This window comes from Panthera tigris, chromosome A2 (genome assembly GCF_018350195.1).
Source record: "Panthera tigris isolate Pti1 chromosome A2, P.tigris_Pti1_mat1.1, whole genome shotgun sequence".
In the NCBI taxonomy this organism is placed as follows: domain Eukaryota; kingdom Metazoa; phylum Chordata; class Mammalia; order Carnivora; family Felidae; genus Panthera; species Panthera tigris.
Window position 1 is genome coordinate 164,457,779 of NC_056661.1, and position 21,674 is coordinate 164,479,452.

A 21,674-nucleotide genomic window follows, 5' to 3' on the forward strand; every position below is an offset into this window, starting at 1 on the left:
TTCCACAGGCTCGTCCCTCTGCCTTGAAGACTGTCCTCCCAGACCCCACTCCTCCACCCACACACCTCCAGGGATCACAGCGTTGAGAATCATTACTCGCCATTTGCATCTCCCCTACATCGCGGCTTCCCCCAGGAAGCCTTGCCTGACCTCCCCAGGCGGGTCAGCTCCCCCCACTGTAGCCCTCCCCTGGGCCCATAGCATGCGACGGGTTCAGAATAAGCTTTTGAGCACAGCACGGGTCACTTCCCTGGGTGACAGAGCCTTTCCCACAGGCTTGATGCTTACTACGACTTGACAAGCAGTTTCTGGAAGAAGGGGTGAGGAGCTCCAGGCAAAGACAGCACAGCTGCCTCTACCACTTTCAGATGCCCTCAGACCCCCACCCATATAAGAGAAAGTGGTCTGGGGAGCAGAGAAGATGAGGAGGAAACCAAACTTTGAGTTGGAACGCAGAGGAAGGGGGAACCGCGCTAAGCCAACGCAAGGCAGCCAATTCCCAGGCCAGGCCCGACCTGGCTTCTGAGGACCCCAAGGCCCTCGGCACCCGCAGCACAGGTGGTGTTCAACTTGCCCCCCGCCAGGGCCATTTGTCCTGGTTGGCTGTGGCTTCTGTTCTGATGGATCCGATCTTTAGAACATCACCCCTGATGAGAGGCTGGGGAAGGGGGTATGGAAGAGAAACAAGAAAGATTGGGAATTATGAAGCCCTCAGAACCCCAAGTTCCTCTCCATAGGTCCTCAGGAGATGAGGGGTTTCTTTCCTGGAGAGGACAGAACAGAGGCCTCAGGCAGAGGAACACGGGGAGCAGTGTAAGGTCTGGATCGAGGAAGGAGTGTTGTGTGTGGCGGGCGGCAAGAACCCTCTCCCCCGTCTTCCTCTTAGACGTGCAGCGGCCGCACTTGCCCCCCAGGGCGGGGGCCCGCGGGTCGTCCCCACGAGACCCTGACAACAGGGACGGGATGGGCCAGGAAATGCTTCTTCCGCTCTTCAGAACTGCCCGTCAGCTCATCAGCCCCTGATCCGGTGAAGTGTGGATGACTGGTCAGGAGTGGATGTGAAAGTCTTCATGCGAGGAGAAGAAAACATGGGGACAGAGCCTCCTGCCAGCATCCTTGGAGAGATGATACATTGCTCTCGTGAGACAACACAGTAATGTTCTGTACATTTCAAAGCAAAAAGCTCCTAGAAATTAAGAAGATGACAGAAATGAAAACTGGACAGAAAGGTTTAAAAACGAAGGTGAGGACATTTTCCAGGAAATGCAAAAGAGAAACAGATGGGGGAGGGCGGAGGGAGGGAGAGACAAGATGCGGAAAAGGAGGGAAGATTTTGAGGACCAGCCTGGCCATGTGGACGCTTCTCAGGAGTGTGTCGCTGTGAGAAGGAGCCCCTGTGCTCTCCTCCACTCAACCCTGGCTCCCGTGCCCGCAGCACTGTCTCCCAGCGAGACTCACCTGGCACAGGTGCCCTGGCATTTAGCGATGGAGCCCAGCCTGAGAAGGCAGGGCCATCAGAGGCAGGACAGATCAGTGCACTGAGGTCCCAGCCAGGTGCGTGTGGCCACATCAGGGAGCTGCAGAGAAGCTGCTGGGCTCCTCTCCGTGAGGACTGAGTCTCCCTCCAACTGCTCGGCACAGAACTTGAGCTCAGCTTCTGGCTCAGCCTTCGTGATGCACAGATGGGCGGCCCTGGGGAAGAGGCCGCTCTGAGTGAGTGGGAGGTGGCAGAGGGCCTCTCTGACGAGGATTAGCCCAGAAGGCTCCCTCCTGCCTCGTTCTGCGCCAGCCTGGCCACAGCTGGCCTGTCGGAGCCCTTGCCCAGAGCATCCCTGCAAAACAGGACTTTGAATAACAAGACAGTTGCAGAGAGAGGGGGGCTGGACCTCAGCGCCTTCGCCTGTACCCCACTTAGCTATGTGGTACAGAATCTGAATCGGTTTCACTCCAAAGATGTTTTTCCTCTGTACTCTTCATTACTTCTGCGCTTTCTAATTTATTGTTTTTCATTCCCTCCCTGAGCTGTTAGAGACATAATGCAATCTGGCTTCTCCAGGTTGTTCGTTGGTCAGATTTATCATTGTGAAGTTTGTGCTTTTTTTTTTTAATTTTTGCTATCAACATAGAGTTAAATTGGTCCAAAATAATTCCTCAAAGGACCTCATTAGTGTCTTCAGATCGTAGACCCAGCTCTTGGGTCTTGGTCAGAAGGAGCGTTCATCAGGGACCACAGTGCTCAGAGCCCGAGAGCCCCTACCTGCTACATGTGTGTGCAGTGTATGTGTGATCAGGTCCTGGGGGCTAGGTGAGGTGCCGTGGTCAGCCAGCAACCCGGTGCTCGTTCGGAGAGCCACGGGCAGCCCACACGATCAGAGTGCGGTTCATTGAGATGCAGACACTGGGTGGTTAGCGAGGCCACTTCTCAGTCTTTGGTTTATTTTGAAAACATCTGGAGAGCTTATAAAAGTGTATATTTCTAAGATGCCTCTGGAACTAGATGTATTAGGAATGATTTGGTCAGATCCAGGGAGATAGAAAACCCAAAATAATAAGGGCTTTTACAAAGTAGAACTTGTTCTCTGACTCACATCCCGGGCCCCCAGGCAGATGCCCACAGAGTTGGGGACCCAGGCCCGCCATCTTGCTTTCCAGCCTGGTGGCCTCTGCCTCACAGTCCTTGGTGGACAGAACTTTCAGCTAGCAGGAGAGAACAAAGGGAAGAAGAGGAGACTGACTCCATTAGGACACTTCCTAGAAGCTGCATGTACTTGACCAAATTTAGTGCAAGGCCCCCCCCAACTGCAGGGAAGCCGTGACGTGCTAGGAGTCCAGGGCCAGCTCTTGGGAGCACAGGAGGGACGTTATTGAGGGCAAAAGAGGGGACGGGGCAAGAAGGAGTTCCTCTCTGTGCACAGTGCATGGAGGACAGAGACCAGGACTCTGTGTCTTCTTAAGTGACTTCCTCAGGACTCACGACGCAGGCGGTCTTTGGACTGCTTAGAGACGCTCACTCACCACACGCATCACATGTTCCCGCACACCAGTCTTGTAGTCTGCTGAACAAAATGCTCATAGCACCTTACACAAATCATCGCATTTATCCTGAGAAGCACCCAAGAGGTGGGCTTTACCATCCCCTCTACAAATAATTCCAACAACTTCTCCCAAATACTTGACCACACAGGTGTCCGTGACTAACGTGCAAGTGTAAGAGGTAAAAAACAAGTGGCAAATGTTTCAGGAGAGTGGGGTAGAGATAATACAGAGGGAAGAATGAAAGAAAGCAAGACGTATCCATTGAGAGGGGTGGGTAGGCATTTCTAGAGGGAGGCTGTTGACGTCATACATTGTGGCTCATCCGTGGCGGGGGGAAGTACTTGGGTTCTGTAAGTTCTTACTTTCCCTCATCTCATCTGTCCATAGACGGGTTGGCTGGCTGGTGGGAAGTCGTTGGGGGACACGGAGAAGGTGGCTTTGCCCTTTATATATAAATACAATGTCTGCACCTTTCTGATGATGCCATGAAGATCACTGTGTCCCAACCATCTTAAGCCACGCTGCACAACGCTTCCTTCTTATTTTCCTCGCACAGTACTCGTGCCAGATGTTGCACTCACTATGACTGAATAACAAATTACCCCAAAACTGGATGGTTTAAAATTGGCAACATTTATTTCGCTCATAAATCCGCCATTTGCTTGGACCTCAACAGGGACAGCCCATCCCAGCTCCACTGTCAGCTGGGGCAGCTTGGAGGATCAGGGCCGGGCTCATCAGGACACCGGCAGATGATCAGGAAAGTCAGCTGAGACATCAGCTGGGTCTGTTGGCTTAAACTCCTCCATGTGGTCCCTCCATTGGCTTGGGCTCCTTTGCCGCATGGTGGCTGTGTTCCATAGGCACATTTCCCAAAGAAGGGGACCAGGGAGTACATTACTGCCTCTGGGACTCGACCCCGGGGGTCTCACAGAGGAATTCTGCTTCATTCTACTCAGGGATGCGATGAGATGGCCTCAGTCAGTTTCAAGGAAATAAACTCCATCTTTGGGTGGAGAGCACCAGGGTTTTGAAGAAGCATTTGGGACCAGGAATATTGCTATGGCCATGTTTGGAAAATCCCACTTATACCACAGGCCAAAAGATTTTGCTGAGTTTTCTCTGTACAGTTGATACTTTGAATATACTAGAGATATTAAATACGCATTTTCAACTACACCACACACACTTGGTCCCGACATTCAGATGTGGACCTCCTTGAAGATCATATCCACAGAGGATTGTCTAACAGAGCCCCATTCTCACTGTGCAAACGAGGAAGGCGATCTTCCTCATCTCAGCTGTCTGCAAGCTTAAATTTAAGGAATGTTCAAAGTTCCTTCTTAATACGTGAGGCACGCAGCCCTCCATCCCATATGGCCTCTGCGTAAGTGGTGCAACTTCTTACGGCCTCAACCTTTAATGGCAAACCTCCACCTGCCCACCATTCCTAATGAGTATCTTCCTAATAGCTCTTCCCGGCTCCTCTTGGAAGACGTGATTGAATAGAAAAATGTATATTGTTTATGAATCCCTTTAAGTCACAGTAGAAGCAGACGTTTTAGGTATAGGAAGAGGAAACTGAAAATGTGACTTTCCCCAATGTTCCCCATGACGCTTGCTCACGGCAGCCAGAATGTTTGGAACCTGCAGATTCACAAGTTTATGATGAAACGTTATCTCTTCTTCTCGCTCTGCTTTTTTTATGCTATTGAAATTGGGCAGTCTGTCAGTCTTCCTATTGTTTGGCTCGTTGCTGAAGGTCAGAAATCCAAAGAAATATTGTTGATATTGTTTATGAACACCATCTTATTTCAAGACTTTATAATTCAGCAGACTTTTCTCCAGTTCCGGCCACTAGGGTGGCATGGGGGCCCCTCCCAAGCCCTGCCCAGGCTTGCCACCTGCTACTGTCTCCCATGGGACTGTTCGCCCTGTGCAGATAGGCAGGGCAGGAATTCCAAGTCGGGGAGCACATCCCGAGGAAGCACCAAGAGCGTGAAGGCTTGGCACTGAGTCATTAAGAGGTGGTGTGGCAGAACGGAAATAACCTTGAACCTGAAGTCTACAGATGAGGCTTAACGCCCTGGCAGCCTGCAGCCATGGCCAAAGTCTTTCTTTTCCTTTCCTTTCCCTCCCTCTTCTCCTTCTTTTTCCCTGTTTCCCTCTCCTACCTCTTCTTCTTCCTCTCCTTCTCTTCCCTTCCCTGGCTTTATGGAGATGTAATTCACACACCGTGCAATTCATCCATTTAAATTGTACAAGTCAGTAGGTTTTTAGTGTGTTCTCAGAATTGGGACAACCACCCCTTCATTCAATTTTTGAACATTTCATCGCCCACACAATATGCTTTGTCATTCAGCTGAAGCTCCAGTCCCTCCCCACTCCTCTCTCATTTCTTTTTTTTTAATTTTTTAAATTTACATCCAAATTAGCATAGAGTGCAACAATGATTTCAAGAGTAGATTCCTTAGTGCCCCTTACCCATTTATCCCATCGCCCCTCCCACAACCGCTCCCATAGCCCTCAGTTTGTTCTCCATATTTATGAGTCTCTTCTGTTTTGTCCCCCTCCCTGTTTTTATATTATTTTTGTTTCCCTTCCCTTATGTTCATCTGTTTTGTCTCTTAAAGTCCTCATATGAGTGAAGTCATATGATTTTTTGTCTTTCTCTGACTAATTTCACTTAGCATAATACCCTCCAGTTCCATCCACATAGTTGCAAGTGGCAAGATTTCATTCTTTTTGATCGCTGAGTAATACTCCATTGTGTGTGTGTGTGTGTGTGTGTGTGTGTGTGTGTGTGTATGTATATCTCCACCTCTTCTTCTTTATCCATTCATCCATTGATGGACATTTGGGCTCTTTCCATACTTTAGCTATTGTTGATAGTGCTGCTATAAACATGGGGGTGCATGTATCCCTTCGAAACAGCACACCTGTGTCCCTTGGGTAAATGCCTAGTAGTGCAATTGCTGGGTCTTAGGGTAGTTCTATTTTTAGTTTTTTTTTAAGGAACCTCCATAGTATTTTCCAGAGTGGGTGCACCAGCTTGCATTGCCACCAACAATGCAAAAGAGATCCTCTTTCTCTGTATCCTCACCAACATCTGTTGTTGCCTCAGTTGTTAATGTTAGCCATTCTGACAGGTGTAAGGCAGTATGTCATTGTGGTTTTGATTTGTATTTCCCTGATGATGAGTGATGTTGAACATGTTTTCATGTGTCAGTTGGCCATCTGGATGTCTTCTTGGAGAAGTGTCTATTCATGTCTTTCACCCATTTCCTCACTGGATTACTTGTTTTTTGGGTGTTGAGTTTGATAAGTTCTTTTTGGATTTTGGATACTAACCCTTTATCTGATATGTCATTTGCAAATATCTTCTCCCATTCTGTCAGTTGCCTTTTAGTTTTGCTGATTGTTTCCTTCGCTGTGTAGAAGCTTTTTATTTTGATGAGGTCCCAGTAGTTCATTTTTGCTTTTGTTTCCCTTGCCTCCGAAGAACGTGTTGAGTAAGAAGTTGCTGCGGGCAAGATGAAAGAGGTTTTTGCCTGCTTTCTCCTTGAGGATTTTGATGGCTTCCTGTCTTACATTGAGGTCTTTCATCCATTTTGAGTTTACTTTTGTGTATGGTGTAAGAAAGTGGTCCAGGTTCATTTTTCTGCATGTTGCTGTCCGGTTTTCCCAGCACCACTTGCTGAAGAGACTGTCTTTATTCCATTGGATATTCTTTCTTGCTTTGTCAAAGATTAGTCGGCCATACATTTGTGGGTCCATTTCTGGGTTCTCTGTTCTGTTCCATTGATCTGAGTGTCTGTTCTTGTGCCAGTACCATACTGTCTTGATGATTACAGCTTTGTAGTATAGCTTGAAGTCTGGGATCGTGATGCCTCCTGCTTTGGTTTTCTTTTTCAAGATTGCTTTGGCTATTTGGGGTCCTTTCTGGTTCCATACAAATTTTAGGATTATTTGTTCTAGCTCTGTGAAGAATGCTGGTGTTATTTTGATAGGGATTGCATTGAATATGTAGATTGCTTTGGATAGTATCGACATTTTGACAATGTTTGTTCTTCCTATCCAGGAGCATGGAATCTTTCTCCATTTTTTTTGTGTCTTCTTCAATTTCTTTCATAAGCTTTCTATAGTTTTCAGTGTATAGATTTTCCCCCTCTTTGGTTAGATTTATTCCTAGGTATTTTATGTTTTTTTGTGCAAAGGTAAATGGGATCAATTCCTTGATTTCTCTTTCTGTTGCTTCATTGTTGGTGTATAGGAATGCAACCGATTTCTGTGTGTTGATTTTATATCCTGCAACTTTGCTGAATTCATGAATCAATTCTCACAGTTTTTTGGTGGAATCTTTCGGGTTTTCCATATAGAGTATCATGTCATCTGCTAAGAGTTAAAGTTTGACCTCCTCATGGCCTATTTGGATGCCTTTTATTTCTTTGTGTTGTCTGATTGCAGAGGCTAAGATTTCCAATACTATGTTGAATAACAGTGGTGAGTGTGGACATCCCTGTCTCGTTCCTGACCTTAGGGGAAAAGCTCTCAGTTTTTCCCCATTGAGGATGATATTGACGTTGGGTCATTCATATATGGCTTTTATGATTTCAAGGTATGCTCCTTCTATCCCTACTTTCTTGAGGGTTTTTATCAAGAAAGGATGCTGTATTTTGTCAAATGCTTTCTCTGCATCTATTGAGCGGATCATATGGTTCTTGTCCTTTCTTTTATTGATGTGATGAATCATGTTCATTGTTTTGCAGATATTGAACCAGCCTTGCATCCCAGGTATAAATCCCACTTGGTCGTGGTGAATAATTTTTTTAATGTATCGTGGGAGCCAGTTGGCTAATATCTTGTTGAGGATTTTTGCATCCATGTTCATCGGGGAAATTGGTCTATAGTTCTCCTTTTTAGTGGGGTCTCTGTCTGGTTTTGGAATCAAGGTAATGCTGGCTTCATAGAAAGAGTTTGAAAGTTTTCCTTCCATTTCTATTTTTTGGAACACCTTCAAGAGAATAGGTGTTAACTCTTCTTTAAATGTTTGGTAGAATTCCCCTGGAAAGCCATCTGGCCCTGGACTCTTGTTTTTTGGCAGATTTTTGATTACTAACTCTATTTCCTTACTGGTTATGGGTCTGTTCAAATTTTCTATTTCTTCCTGTTTCAGTTTTGGTAGTGTGTATGTTTTTAGGAATTTGTCCATTTCTTCCAGATTTCCCATTTTATTGGCGTATAATTGCTCATAATAGTCTCTTATTATTGTTTTTATTTCTGCTGTGTTGGTTGTGATCTTTCCTCTTTCATTCTTGATTTTATTTATTTGGGTCCTTTCCTTTTTCTTTTTGATCAAACTGGCTAGTGGTTTATCAATTTTGTTAATTCTTTCAAAGAACCAGCTTCTGGTTTCATTGATCTGTTCTACTGTTTTTTTGGTTTTGATATCATTAATTTCTGCTCTAATCTTTATTATTTCCTGTCTTCTGCTGGTTTGGGGTTTTATTTGCTGTTCTTCTTCCAGGTCCTTAAGGTGTAAGGTTAGGTTGTGTATCTCATATCTTTCTTCCTTCTTTAGGAAGGCCTGGATTGCTATATACTTTCCTCTTATGACCGCCTTTGCTGCGTCCCAGAGGTTTTGGGTTGTGGTGTTATCATTTTCATTGGCTTCCATGTACTTTTTAATTTCCTCTTTAACTTCTTGGTTAGCCCATTCATTCTTTAGTGGGATGTTCTTCAGTCTCTAAGTATTTGTTACCTTTCCAAATTTTTTCTTGTGGTTGATTTTGAGTTTTATATTGTTGTGGTCTGAAAATATGCACAGTATGATCTCTATCTTTTTGTACTTACTGAGGGCTGATTTGTGTCCCAGTATATGGTCTATTCTGGAGAATGTTCCATGTGCACTGGAGAAGAATGTATATTCTGCTGCTTTAGGATGAAATGTTCTGAATATATCTGTTAAGTCCATCTGGCCCGGTGTGTCTTTCAAAGCCATTGTTTCCTTGTTGATTTTTTGATTGGATGATCTGTCCATTGCTGTGAGTGGGGTGTTGAAGTTTCCTACTATTATGGTATTACATCGATGAGTTTATGTTTGTGATTAATTGATTTATATATTTGGGTGCTCTCACATTTGGCAAGTAAATGTTTACAATTGTTAGGTCTTCTTGGTGGATAGACCCCTTGATTGTGATATAATGCCTTTCTGGATCTCTTGATACAGTCTCTATTTTAAAGTCTAGTTTGTCTGATATAAGTATGGCTACTCCGGCTTTCTTTTTTTGACCATTAGCATGATAGATGGTTCTCCATCCCCTTATTTTCAATCTGAAGGTGTCTTTAGGTCTAAAGTGGGTCCCTTGTGAACAGCATGTAGATGGATCTTGTTTTTTTATCCATTCTGTTATGCTATGTCTTTTGATTGGAGCATTGAGTCCATTGATGTTTAGAGTGAGTACTGAAAGATATGAATTTATTGCCATTATGATGCTTGTAGAGTTGGTGGTGTTCTCTGGTCCTTTCTAATCTGTGTTGATTTTGGTATGTATGTATATATGTATGTATGTATTTATATATATTTTTTTCCATCTTTTCTCCGCTCAGAGAGTACCCCCTAAAATTTCTTGCAGGGCTGGTTTAGTGGTCACAAACTCCTTTAATTTTTGTTTTTCTAGGAAACTTTTGATCTCTCCTTCTATTTTGAGTGACAGCCTTGCTGGATAAAGAATTCTTGGCTGCATATTTTTCTGATTCAGCACACCGGATATATCCTGACACTCCTTTCTGGCCTGCCAGGTTTCTGTGGATAGGTCTGCTGCAAACCTGATCTGTCTCCCCTTGTAGGTTAGGGAGTTTTTTTTCCCTTGCTGCTTTCATGATTCTCTCCTTGCCTGAGTATTTTGTGAATTTGACTATGATATGCCTTGTTGATGGTCGGTTTCTGTTGAGTCTAATGGGGGGTCCTCTGTGCTTCCTGGATTTTGATGTCTGTGTCTTTCCCCAGGTTAGGAAAGTTTTCTGCTATGATTTACTCATATAATACTTCTGCCCCTATTTCTCTCTCTTCCTCTTCTGGGACCCCTATGACTCTGATGTTGTTCCTTTTTAATGAGTTTCTGATTTCTCTAATTCTTAAATCATGCTCTTTTGCCTTAATCTCCCTCTTTTTTTCTGCTTCATTATTCTCTATAAGTTTGTCCTCTGTATCGCTGATTCTCTGTTCTGCCTCATCCATCCTTGCTGCCGTTGCATCCATCCATGATTGCAGCTCAGTTATAGCATTTTTAATGTCATTCTGGCTATTTTTTACTTCTTTTATCTCTGCAGAAAGGAATTCTAATCTATTTTCGGCTCCAGCTAGTATTCTTATTATCGTGATTCTAAATTCTGGCTCCGACATCTTGCTCGTATCTGTGTTTGTTAAATCCCTGGCTGTCGTTTCTTCATGCTCTTTCTTTTAGGGTGAATTCCTTCATTTTGTCATTTTGAAGGGGGAAAAGGAATTAATGAGATAGAAAAATTAAAATTAAAAAAATATTAAAATTAAAAATATATTAAAATTAAAAACACACACACACAAATCGAATAAATGATGCTAGATTCTATGTGTGTTTTGTCTGGGTGTTGAAAGTGGTTTGACAGATTAGAGAAAATAAAGGGGGGGAGGGAAAAATAACAAGTTAAAAAAAATTTTTTAAAAAGGAAATCGTTTGAGGATTTGAAAAATAAATACATTGAAGTAGACTAAAATGAGATGATGGGAGTAAAATAGAACTTGAAAAAATATACACAAAAGTAAAGAATAAAGTAGATAAAAAATTAAAGAAAATTAATAAAAATTAAAAATAAATATGAATCTTTTCCTTTTCTGTATTCCAGAAAAAGAAAAGAAACGAAAGAGAAAAAAGATTTAAAGAAAGAAAAAAAAAGGAAATCGTATGAAAATTTGAAAAAGTGAATACACTGTAGTAGACTAAAATAAAATGATGGAAGTAAAATAGAATTTGAAAAAATTTACATAAAAGCAAAAAATATAGTAAACAATTAAAGAAAAATATTTTTAATAGAAATTGAAAATAAAAGTGAGTTTTTTCTCTTTCTGTATTCAAGAAAAAGAAGTGTAGAAGAGAAAAAGAAAGAAACCAAGAAAGAAAATTGAATAGATGAACCTGCTAACAGATTGAAGTAGGACTGAAATTGCTTCCTTTTCCCATAGAAGTCAGTCCATGTAGCTCTTTATAGTCCATAAATTAAGCCCGCGGTGAGGTTTGTGTTCTTGAAGAGCGAGGTTGGCCCAGTTGGGCGGGGCTCGGTGTGACGGCTCCGCTCTCCCCTAGATGGCGCTGCCAGCCTCCCGGGGTGGATTGTTTCCGTGCTCCTCGGCGCGCATGCGCGGCAGTGGTGAAAAATGGCGTCACCCGGCCACCCAGCCTGTTCTCCCGGCTCAGCAATCGCGTACCCGTCCTCTGTCTTCAGCTCCCGTCCACTCCCCTCTCCCCTTCGCTCTCCGTGACCAGGCCCCAGGCAGTACCTCGCTCCCGAGTTCTGTCTCAGATGCGGCTGTTTTCCCAGGCTCCTTACTTCCGAAGGACCTCGGCTTTGACCCGCTCTGCCCCTCTGCGGGAGGGTCTCACCAATGGCCGAATGAGCAACGGCCAAATGTCGGCTGCACCCAGGAACGCCCGCTGGACCCTGCTGCTGCCGGTGCCCCAAGACCGCGGTCAGGTGCCAGCCCGCCCCAGAAAAAGTTCGCGAGACGGTGTAGCAGCAGCGTTTCAGGGATTATGGAAAATCGCAACACACATCTGGCACCAGGCTTCACCCTTAACGATCTTGCCCCAGCACCGGCGAATGTGGCCGCCTTCCGGGGTCTGCTGGGACCAGGTGGCCTCACAGCCTCTACCAAATGTCCTTCCAGCAGTGGAACCGCTTTTCCCCATGTGGCCCAAGAACCTCCCGGACCCCACTCTGTTCCTGGGGATTCGCCCTTCCCTTGAGCACCGCCAGGTATCGAGCTGCGGAGTTGCAGACTCTGCGCTCCCCTTGTTTACAGTCTTCATGGAATTTAAACCCTCTCCTTTCTCCTTTCTCCCTTTTTAGTTTAGTCCCTGCGGCCGTTTCCAATTTTCCACTTTCTCTCCAGCTGCTTTTGGGGAGCGGTGCTTTTCCCGTATTCTGCCCCTCCCCCCAGTCTCCGTCCTCTCTCCGCTCACAAAAGCACCTCCCTTCCTGCACCTTCTCTCTCCCCAAGTCTCTCCGCGCACGTTACCTGCCGAATTCTGTGGTTCAGGTTGTGCAGATTGTTGTGTTAATCCTCCAGGCAGTTTTCTAGGTGTGTAGGATGGTTTAGTGTTGGTCTGGCTGTATTTCATGGACACGAGACACACTCTCATTTCCTTCTTTAATGGAAGTTTCTGAGCACCTGTTAGACACTTAATATACAACAACAAATAAGTCCCAAGCTCCCTTTTACCTAAGAAACTTTTCATGTGACTTTATTTGGTATCGTATTTGTGATCACGGTGTTAGCGTGTCCCCATGAATCGGACGGGGGATACAGCCAAACATTTCAGAGTGAGCCACCCCGTCATCTTTCAGTGACTGGAGTAACCCCACAGCAAGACTCCTGTATCAGATCCCTCCCGAGGAAACACCTTCTGATATGCCAGAGACACGAAGACGCCTAAAATGAATGGTAGGATGTGCTCTGGAATGTTGGCCACTCGGGAAGGATTTATGCCTCTGATGATTCCTGCCCCCAAGAATTTAACCGTGTAATTTAAGATATGGGTAAAAACTGATAACACGAATCTTTAAGTTCTGCATGAGTTTAAAGTATCACGAAACCTGACCAGTCAGCAAGTGGCAATTAGACTGGGTCCCATTGATTTATCCATGCACCCCTCCATTTATTCATTATTCAGGTAATATTTATGAGCATTCACAATGGGGCAGACCCTGTTCTTGACCGGGGGTGTATCTTATATTTTTATATTACCCACCATGCCACGCACCTAGGAATCCTCAGACAACACATATCATTTGACATTGCTATGCTAGTTTTTGGTGTCTTCAGCCATGAAATAAATGTTAGGAGCCAGAAAAGCAATTTTTAGTTTGACTTTTCCAAATGCTGTTTTTGTTGGGAGGCTTTTCAGTCCCTTAAACTATCTTAGAAGGATAAATACATAACCTTTGCTGCAGTAACTGCTCTTCCAAATTCAACGTGATTGATGCCCTGTGTTGTTTATTGCTCAAATAAGAAAAATCAGAACGGACTGCACGATCATTTTGAGATACGGCAAGTCCAGATAATTTTATTCTAACTTAATCATTTTTTTTTTTTTTTTACCAATCCATCTCCTGGAGGTGATTTATCACAGAGCCTGCCATGGGTTCTTTAAAATAAATGAATAAAGTTTCAAAAAGACAGAAAAGTTGCAGGAGGGCACCAACCAACCACAAAATAAATAAAAACATACTTTCGTGTGTCCCCCCATCACACACACGCCCCCCCCCCTAAGAATTGCAGAATAATCCAGTCCACGAGGGGAAATGATTTGATGGCAATGAGCTTTCATGCAGAGAGCGCTGCCAGCGGTCCTCAGTGTGGGAAGGAGGCATCCGTACTGCTTTGACGGGAGAATGTGCTCCGCAAAGAACCACCATTGAGTGGACACGGCAAGCGTTTAGCAGATGAAACTTCCTCGGCGGCTGTTTTTGCTCTGCTCTCTGAATGTCTTTCTACTTTGTTCCTTAAGTCAGTTGGAGATATTTTTTTCTCCTTTGACCAAACCAGGAGATTCATCTTTAGACAGAAACTAATCAGCTTGGTGTCATTGAACTAATTAATGGCTTCTCCACTTTGGGCCTCAGTTTAAAAAGTGAAGGGTATATTAATTTCGTGGGCTTGTGGTAGCAAACTACCACAAACCGAGTGACGTAAAACGATAGAAATTCATTTCCTCATGGTTCTAGAGGCCAGAAGTCCAAAATAGAGTGTCCCCAGGGCCATGTTCCCTCAAAACCTGTAGTGAAGACCCTTCCAGCTTCTGGTGGGAGCCGTCTGTCCAGCCTGTGCCTCTCCTGTCACGTGGGCTTTTCCCAGTGTGCCTTCTCCTCCTTTTATACAGGAGATTGGGGTTGGATTGGGCCCACCCTAATTGAGAATGACCTTATTTTAACTCAGTGACATCTGCAAAGAGCCTGTTTGCAAATAAAGCCATATTTCCGGGGACTGGAGGTTACGGAAGCAGGAAAGATTGGAATCATGGTTGAGAAGAAGGTGACTAACCAAGACCGAGTAGACATGGTGGGAAGGGTTAGTACCCGGCTGACATGCATTACACCGGCTTCATGCTTTCTCTGCTAGTTCCCAGTGGCCTGGGTGTTTGTATAAGGGGGTGGATTGAGCATAAACCCAAGCTGGGCGTTTGCTAGGCTGGGGTAGAGAAAGAATGGTGCAAGGAAAGCCATTCCATGGGTGGTTTGAGCAGAGGATGGGCGACCATCAAGGGAGTCATTGAAGAAAGGACCCCCCCTTGCGAGGGGGAGTTGAGGAGACCACCCTGAAATCAAGCACATCTTACACCATCACATTCCAATGCAAAATACAGGTTGATTTCATAGAAACAGGGTTGAGGGTTGGGGTTCCTAAACCCACCCCCATATAATACAAGAATCAAGGTGTTTGTTTTATTGCTGAGTTCTATAGAGTAAATTCGTCCTCCTATCTGGTATATTATTGGACCTTTAGTTAAAGTTGTATATGAATAGTGATGGCATGATCAACTTAATTATTTACCATTTACCAATTAAAAAAACTGGCATTTATTGAATATCTACTCAGTCAGCTCTGCACTACCTATTTTCATATTCAGTAGAACATTAAGTCCAACCCTGGAAAGCAAGCGTTTTTATTCTCATTTTATACATGAGGAAACAAACCTGGGTTAAGTTTCCCTGTTACCCCACACCCTACCGCTAGTTAGCGGCAGAATTCAGAATTAAATTTACAGCCTTTTAGAGCTCTTCCCACCACATCCCAGCTTCCTGCACTGAGGTGCTTGCACCATGGTATTTTCCTAAAGACGGACTGAAGCAGCTCTAAGGCATCGTGGGGGCATTTAACTTACAGAGATGCACCAGCTGGGAAAAATAAAGACAGTTCCGTCCTTAGACTGTGTTACAGTTTATAAATAGTGATTGTTTCTCTTGATTTTCCCGGCCCCTCTTTAGGGGAACGGGTCACTCTTATCCCGCTTCCTCATTAAGGCTGGTCTGAGAGTTGTACCCAGCCTCCTGCTCCTGCTGGAACTTGGCTTTTCCTGCTAGCCTCTGCTGTCTTCAGGCTGTAGAAGCTTGTCTGATGTGTTGGCCATGAGGGGAAGAGGGTATATGTGAGCCCTGGAGAAGGGGCGAAGGTGACAAAAGAGGGATGCACATGTGGTCGTGGTATTGAAATCTTCTAGGACACTCTGTCTACCTGGAGATACCACTTCCGGATAGCATTTATAGGAATTTACACTTGTTAGGTGAAAGAGAGGCTAATCTCCTGCTGTTCTCGATTATCCCAGACCGTGGAACTCATTACCCAACAAAGAGAATTTCAGTATTCAGTAAGACTCTGGAATTTTAACATTTCTTTTTTCCTACGCTGTGCTCCATGCTTGGAAAATTCTAGATAAACCCAGGCCAAATGAATTTGTTAGGTTTGTCTTTAACCTTGCAAAAACATCTTTTACTTAGAGCCACCACCATAACCCATCTATCCCTACTCATTTGTTTGTCACCTCAGATGCATGAATTGAGTGCTTACGCCGTGCTAGTATTAAAGACTTTTTCGTCAATTCAATATCAAGATTGCAGTATCGTGGGAAGGAAATTCTCTAATTTTAATTCATTTCTATAATATTTGTTATAATCAATGAGATATAACCTATTCAATTTTTTGAATTTTGTTTAGATTTCTATTTTAAAGTAATTTTAAACAAAGAAAACTTGCGAAAACAGTACAAATCATTCTCTTATATCCCTATCCCTACTTCTCCTATACTCCTGCAATACTGTTAGTGTATTTTATAACCACAGTGTAATTATCAAGGACAGGAAATTAACATTGGCACAGTATTATTAATCCAGCTTATTTGAATTTTACCAATTTTTCTACCAGTGTCTCCTTTCTGTCTTGGGATCCCACGTTCCTTTAGACATTATTTCTTTTTAATCCCCTCCAGTCTGTAACATTTCCTCAGTCTTTCCTTGTTGTTCATGATCTTGACACTTCCAAAGGTTATTGGTCAGCTGCTTTGTAAAGTGAGGCTCAATTTGGGCTTGTCTTATGTTTTCTCACAATTGAAGTGAGGTTATGCATTTTTGGTGAAAATACATATAGATGACGCTTTTCTCCTTCCCAGCACATTGTACCAAAGTGTTCATGATGATGTTGATGTGTCTTATTTCCAGTGACATTGACCTCAATCTCTTAGTTAGGTTGCTGTCTACCAGTTTCTCCACTGCAAAGTTGCTGTCTTCTCCTTTATGACTGATAAATATCTTGAGGGGAGATACTTTGAGGTTATGCAAATCCTGTTTCTCTTCAAACTTGCGTTCACTAACCTAAGCACCCATCAGTAGATCTTGTCTGCAGCATTCATTAATGTAAGTCTAAGGGTGGTACTCTTTCCTTTCTTTTTCACAGTTATTAATTGGAATTCTCTTACAAGAAAGCTGGTTTCTGTATTTGATTACTTATTTATATTAGTATGGACTCATGGATATTGATTTTATTCCATGGATGAATCTGATACTATTATTAATTATTTTGTCACTCATATTTTTCCAGCTTTGGCCATGAGAAACTCCTTTAGGTTGGCTTCTGCATTCTTTGAACAAGGCTTCCTTTCTTTCTGTCTTTCTTGAGCATTTCCTCATTTTCTGGCCCCATAAGATGTTCCAGACTCATCCTGTATTTCCCTGTTCCAGCCTGGGTACAACTACTTCTCCGAGGAGGAGCCTTATTTATTTTATTAGATGATGGTGTTTAGAGACCAAGATACGGGCACTGAGTGTGCTCATTGTTTCTGGGGGTCATCGGTTCTAAGCCTCTCCACGAACAAAGCAAGGACATATATGCATGCACACTAACCCCTGGACACACATGTATCTACATTTTGCGTCTATGTATGTATTAGAAACCACGAGTTTACACGAATACCTCTGATTCCAGGCCAACACCGCACAGTTCATTTTAGCCTTCCCCTTTTCCTTGTGGCTTGTTTTTCCAACAGTAAGAAAACTGGTTTTCATTCTCTCCAATGTATGTATGTATTTGCAGAGTAGTTTAATTCCAGCACACACATTAAGTAGTTTCAGAATTGCTAACCCATAGTTCAGAGTGATCTTTTTGTCTTTAGCTTTATGGTATCCAAGTCAAGATCCTGTTTTCTGATATTGCTTATGTTGGTTCTTTCCTTCCCCACCCTTCCATGTAGTTTTGTGATTTATCTGAAGTACGGTTTTACTTTGTTGTGGTGTTGCTATTCTTTTTTGGGTTCCCCTACGTCCTGATTGTTTTTTATTGTTAGCTTTGTTTTTGGAGTGTGCAAAAAGTATGTGAAACCCCACTATGGGCTAAGACTGGACGTTATACCAATAAATATACCCCAGAGAAGTGCTTCTCCTTCCTCATGCAGACACCTCATGCCCAATCCCTCCTTCTTCCCACCCACCCCCTATACATAACCAACTTCTGGTTTCTGGTTTCTGCTTCCTGTGTTTGTTTTTTTTTTTTTTTTCACAAATGAGGATGTACGTATGTATATTTTCTTAGATCCCTTTCTTATAGGGTGGGTCACATACTATAGATGGTCTGTTGGACTTCGCACACTCCATGATGAAAATCACAACAGTCAGTTTATAGAGGTCTTCGTTCTTTCTTGCAGCTGTACCATAGTACCATTGTATGGATGAACCATAGTTTCTTCAGCCACGTATTGTTTCCAATGTCTTGACATTACAGAGCTGCAATGAACATAACCTTCTGCATGTCTATTTTTGTATTGTTAGAGGTATATCTTCCCGGAAGTGATGTAGTTCAAAGGATAAGTGTGTATTTTATTAGGTATTGCCAAATTTTGCTCTAAAAGGATTGCACTATTTTTCAGTGCAAAGTATGAGAACACCTTTTTCCTCACAGCCTCACCAATACAGTGTGCCATACTTTTCTTTCTTTTTTGGGAGGGTGTCAGGGAACAGTTTCATAGGTGAAAAACTGCGATTCAGTGGTTCTATTTCTATAATTTGGCATGCGTTTGGTGCTTTTTAATATATCTGAGGACCTTTTATATCCTTTTTGTGATTTGTCCGCTCATGTCTTTTTCTCCTGTTTCTACTTTTTTCGTCTTTTGTCACCTCGATATTTTAGAGTTTTTTAAATACATTATGGATATTAGCTATTTGTCCATGGTACATGTTATGAATAATTTATCCCAGTTTGTCAGTTGCCTTTTGTTCATGATGTTTTTGTGATGCAAAAAACACTTAAAAATGTTTATGTAGTCAAATTTATCACTCTTTTATTGCTTCTGGATTTTGAATCCTCCTTAGAAAGCCTTTCCCTATGTAAGGTCAAAGAGGAAATCACCCATGTTATGAAAATAGTTTGAAACATTAAAGACATACACACGGTAGGGTTTGTTAAGATTCCTTTGCAACTGGGAATGTTAAGACCCCTCCCTTATTCTTCTAAATAAATGCCTGGCCATCAGCCTTCCCGGCTGAGTCCTGTTATCAATTCTCATCCACCTAATCACCCCATCTTCAAGCTTCCCTGGTCTCTTTAGACCCAGGGACCCCATCTAAAACTACACGGGGGTATTGAAGACTATCTCGCCTTCTCCAGTGCTTTTTTACTCTTAAGTGAATTCTCTTTTGTCCTGGTAGTATTATTAAGTATTAGCAGCTTCAGAAGTTTCTGCTGACTCAAGCCCAGAGTCGGCACCTACTCACTTTGCCTCCCTTCCCTTTCTGCCTCATCTCCTTTGTTCTCCTAAAATTCACCTTCCTCCTTTTTCAGAGACCATTCAGCCACAGCTTCTCAGTGGACGAATGAGCACCTTCACAGCTATGCCTTCTGCATGATGCACATCATAGCCAAGTGATAGGGCGTAAACCCGACAGAGTCAGGCCCATCCAGCAGAACACAGATATAACGTCATCTGAAAAACATATGAAAATGAGTCTTTTCCACATGTTGCAGAGAATAGTAGCTACAAAATATACTGAAATATTTCAGACCTATACAAGTGTTAGGTTTTCTTCATGTTCATTATGACATTTATTTAAGCACCTTAGCAGGATTTTGTTAGCATGGTATTTTGCATATCAGTGAATAAAGAACCTCAGTGATGTCTGAAAGGAAGACAGTCTTTCAACCTTCCCCTCTCCCTTTCCTTCCTTCTCTCTCTCCCTCCTTCCCTCCCCATGTAAACCAAAGGGTGAAGTCTGTCCTGAGGCCACTGGTTTTGGAAGGTCAGAATGACCTAGCAGTATGCTTAGGAGAGAAGCCATCTGCCAGGAAAACCCAAGATAGAGACAGAAGCCACAGGGCTTGCCACTGCATAGTCATGCATTTCCATTTGTAACGTTGACTGGTGTGGACGTTTTAATAACTGACCTACAGACCTCTGCAGGTTGTCTCTGGATAAATATTTACTATTTGGGTTAAGCAGTGACGGGCCAGTCTCAGCTTCATTCTGAAGAAGTCTAATGGAAGGCGGAGACATACTATTTAATAACACGAGCTTCTGAAATTCATACAGTGGCTGAAGGGAAGAAATGAGAGGAGGAGGATAAACATAGAGCATTCTTGTCTCCCACCATGTTGATTGATTGATTGGTTGTTTCTTCATTTATTTTCTTTCAGGGACCCTCAAAGTCTGGACCCACCGGAAGTGAGCAATGCGAAGCTTCAGTATGCAGGGTGGGGCCCCAAAGGCCAGCAGCTGGTAAGCCAATCGAGCTCAGTGACCAGGTTTGAATTTGATGAAGTTTACACACTGCAGGAGGGATCTGCTCACTACGCTCAGGGTCTGTGTTTGCATGAGTTGAACTTTGGAAAGGTACACCAGAATATTCGCCTGTGTAAAATGGACATTTCTTTTTTTGATTAGAGAATTATGTAACGGCAGGTGCTCTGGTTCCCCGATCTGAGACCCTTGAAGTGGTCCCCACTTAGCTAGCTGCGTGTAGACTCCAGACGTACCGTGAGGTCAAGGAGATAAACCTTGTCGAAAAGACCAATGGGAATTAGCAGAGTCACGGAGCCGTTGCGGGTTTCTTTCGTTTTGCTCTTGGAAGCCTGGCTCCGTTCTTCGGAGGGTTTTGGGAGAAGGTGGATTTGCTGGCCATCGTGGAGCCATCCTCCCTGCGAGCGGCGTCAGCATGCGGCCAGCGCTGCCTCATGTGTTCACATCATGTCCTTCTGCGTCTTGATGCTGATTACATACAGCGGCATTTTAAAAACACTTTTCCTAAAATAACACAGAAAATGATTATTTTAAAAAGCTTGAGGTGAGATCGTATTGGACAGTCTGTCTGTTGTCTTAGGAATTGAAATAATCTTATTTTTCCCAATGGTATGGTTATACTGGTTGCATATTAATTCCATTTCCTTGAAATGACTTAAGGAAATAGGAAGATACAGGCCACAGAACTGTCCTAGCTATGACTAAAGGGTCCCCAGTGCCTGACACGCAGCGATCAGGATTCGAAAAGCATGTTTAGCCAGTGGGAGTCAGCTTGTGACTTGGGGGGAAGGGGGGGGCCAGGAGGCGGGTGAACACCCCCCGCCAACTCAGTTACAAGGAGACGAAACTCACCTTTCCTCAGAGTCGCTAACTCTTCCACAAGGAGAAGCCGCGACGTCATAGAAGGTTGTGAAAGCCCGAGACTCGCGTGACTGAGTCTCCAACAGCTGACTTTAAGTCCCTCTGATGTCATGATGGAAGGTGTGTCTGGGAGCAAAGTGCACCCATATCCGTCAGATCACTCCGTACAAGTGACATGTTGCCTCCACAGAGGCTCTCCCAAGTCTCCACGGTCCTCGGGCAGCCCGCTGCCCACAGCCTTGCACGCCAGCCTCATTCCCCCACGTGGGGAAGAGCTCACGGGCGGGCAGCCTTCCTGAGGGGCCACTGCCCAGCCTCCGTACAGGCGTCAGGGTGAGGACATTGTGACTCACACACTGGTCAGCGTCTCTTCCCGGCCGGCCCGCGGCCTCTTCCCTTGTGTCCCGGTGATTATCACTAAGCTTAGGGACTCACGCTTCCCCATCAGCACCCAGGAGAGGCCAGACCCTGGAACCAAGGTCGCACAACCTGGTCCCGCCTTCTGGAAAGGGCTTCTGGTTTACGGTAAATTTAACCCACAGTTCCTAAAGAAGGACGGGTGTGAGCACGTGCGTGCAAGCAAACACACACCCTTTAGGATTCTGTCTGGAATTTGCAGGCAGGTGGAGCTGCAGAATGTTCCCTCTCTAGGCCACTTACCTATTAGGCCAGCCCCTTCCGTATCTGAAGCTGCTTGTGTCCTGCTTTCTAGGGGTTGGGGGTGGGCTGAAGGGTCACAGTCAT

The 21,674-nt window shown here is 44.1% G+C and overlaps 1 protein-coding gene across 4 annotated transcripts in view; it reads left to right on the plus strand.

Annotated features, from left to right (window-relative positions):
• The window catches only part of DPP6 (dipeptidyl peptidase like 6), an 854,635-nt gene that overhangs the window by 661,936 nt on the left and 171,025 nt on the right, over positions 1-21,674 (plus strand). For all 4 annotated transcript variants that reach the window (XM_042976118.1, XM_042976101.1, XM_042976107.1 and 1 more), the window contains exon 7: positions 19,967-20,048. In XM_042976118.1, the coding sequence (XP_042832052.1) occupies positions 19,967-20,048 (82 nt within the window). The remainder of the gene's footprint in view (positions 1-19,966; positions 20,049-21,674) is intronic.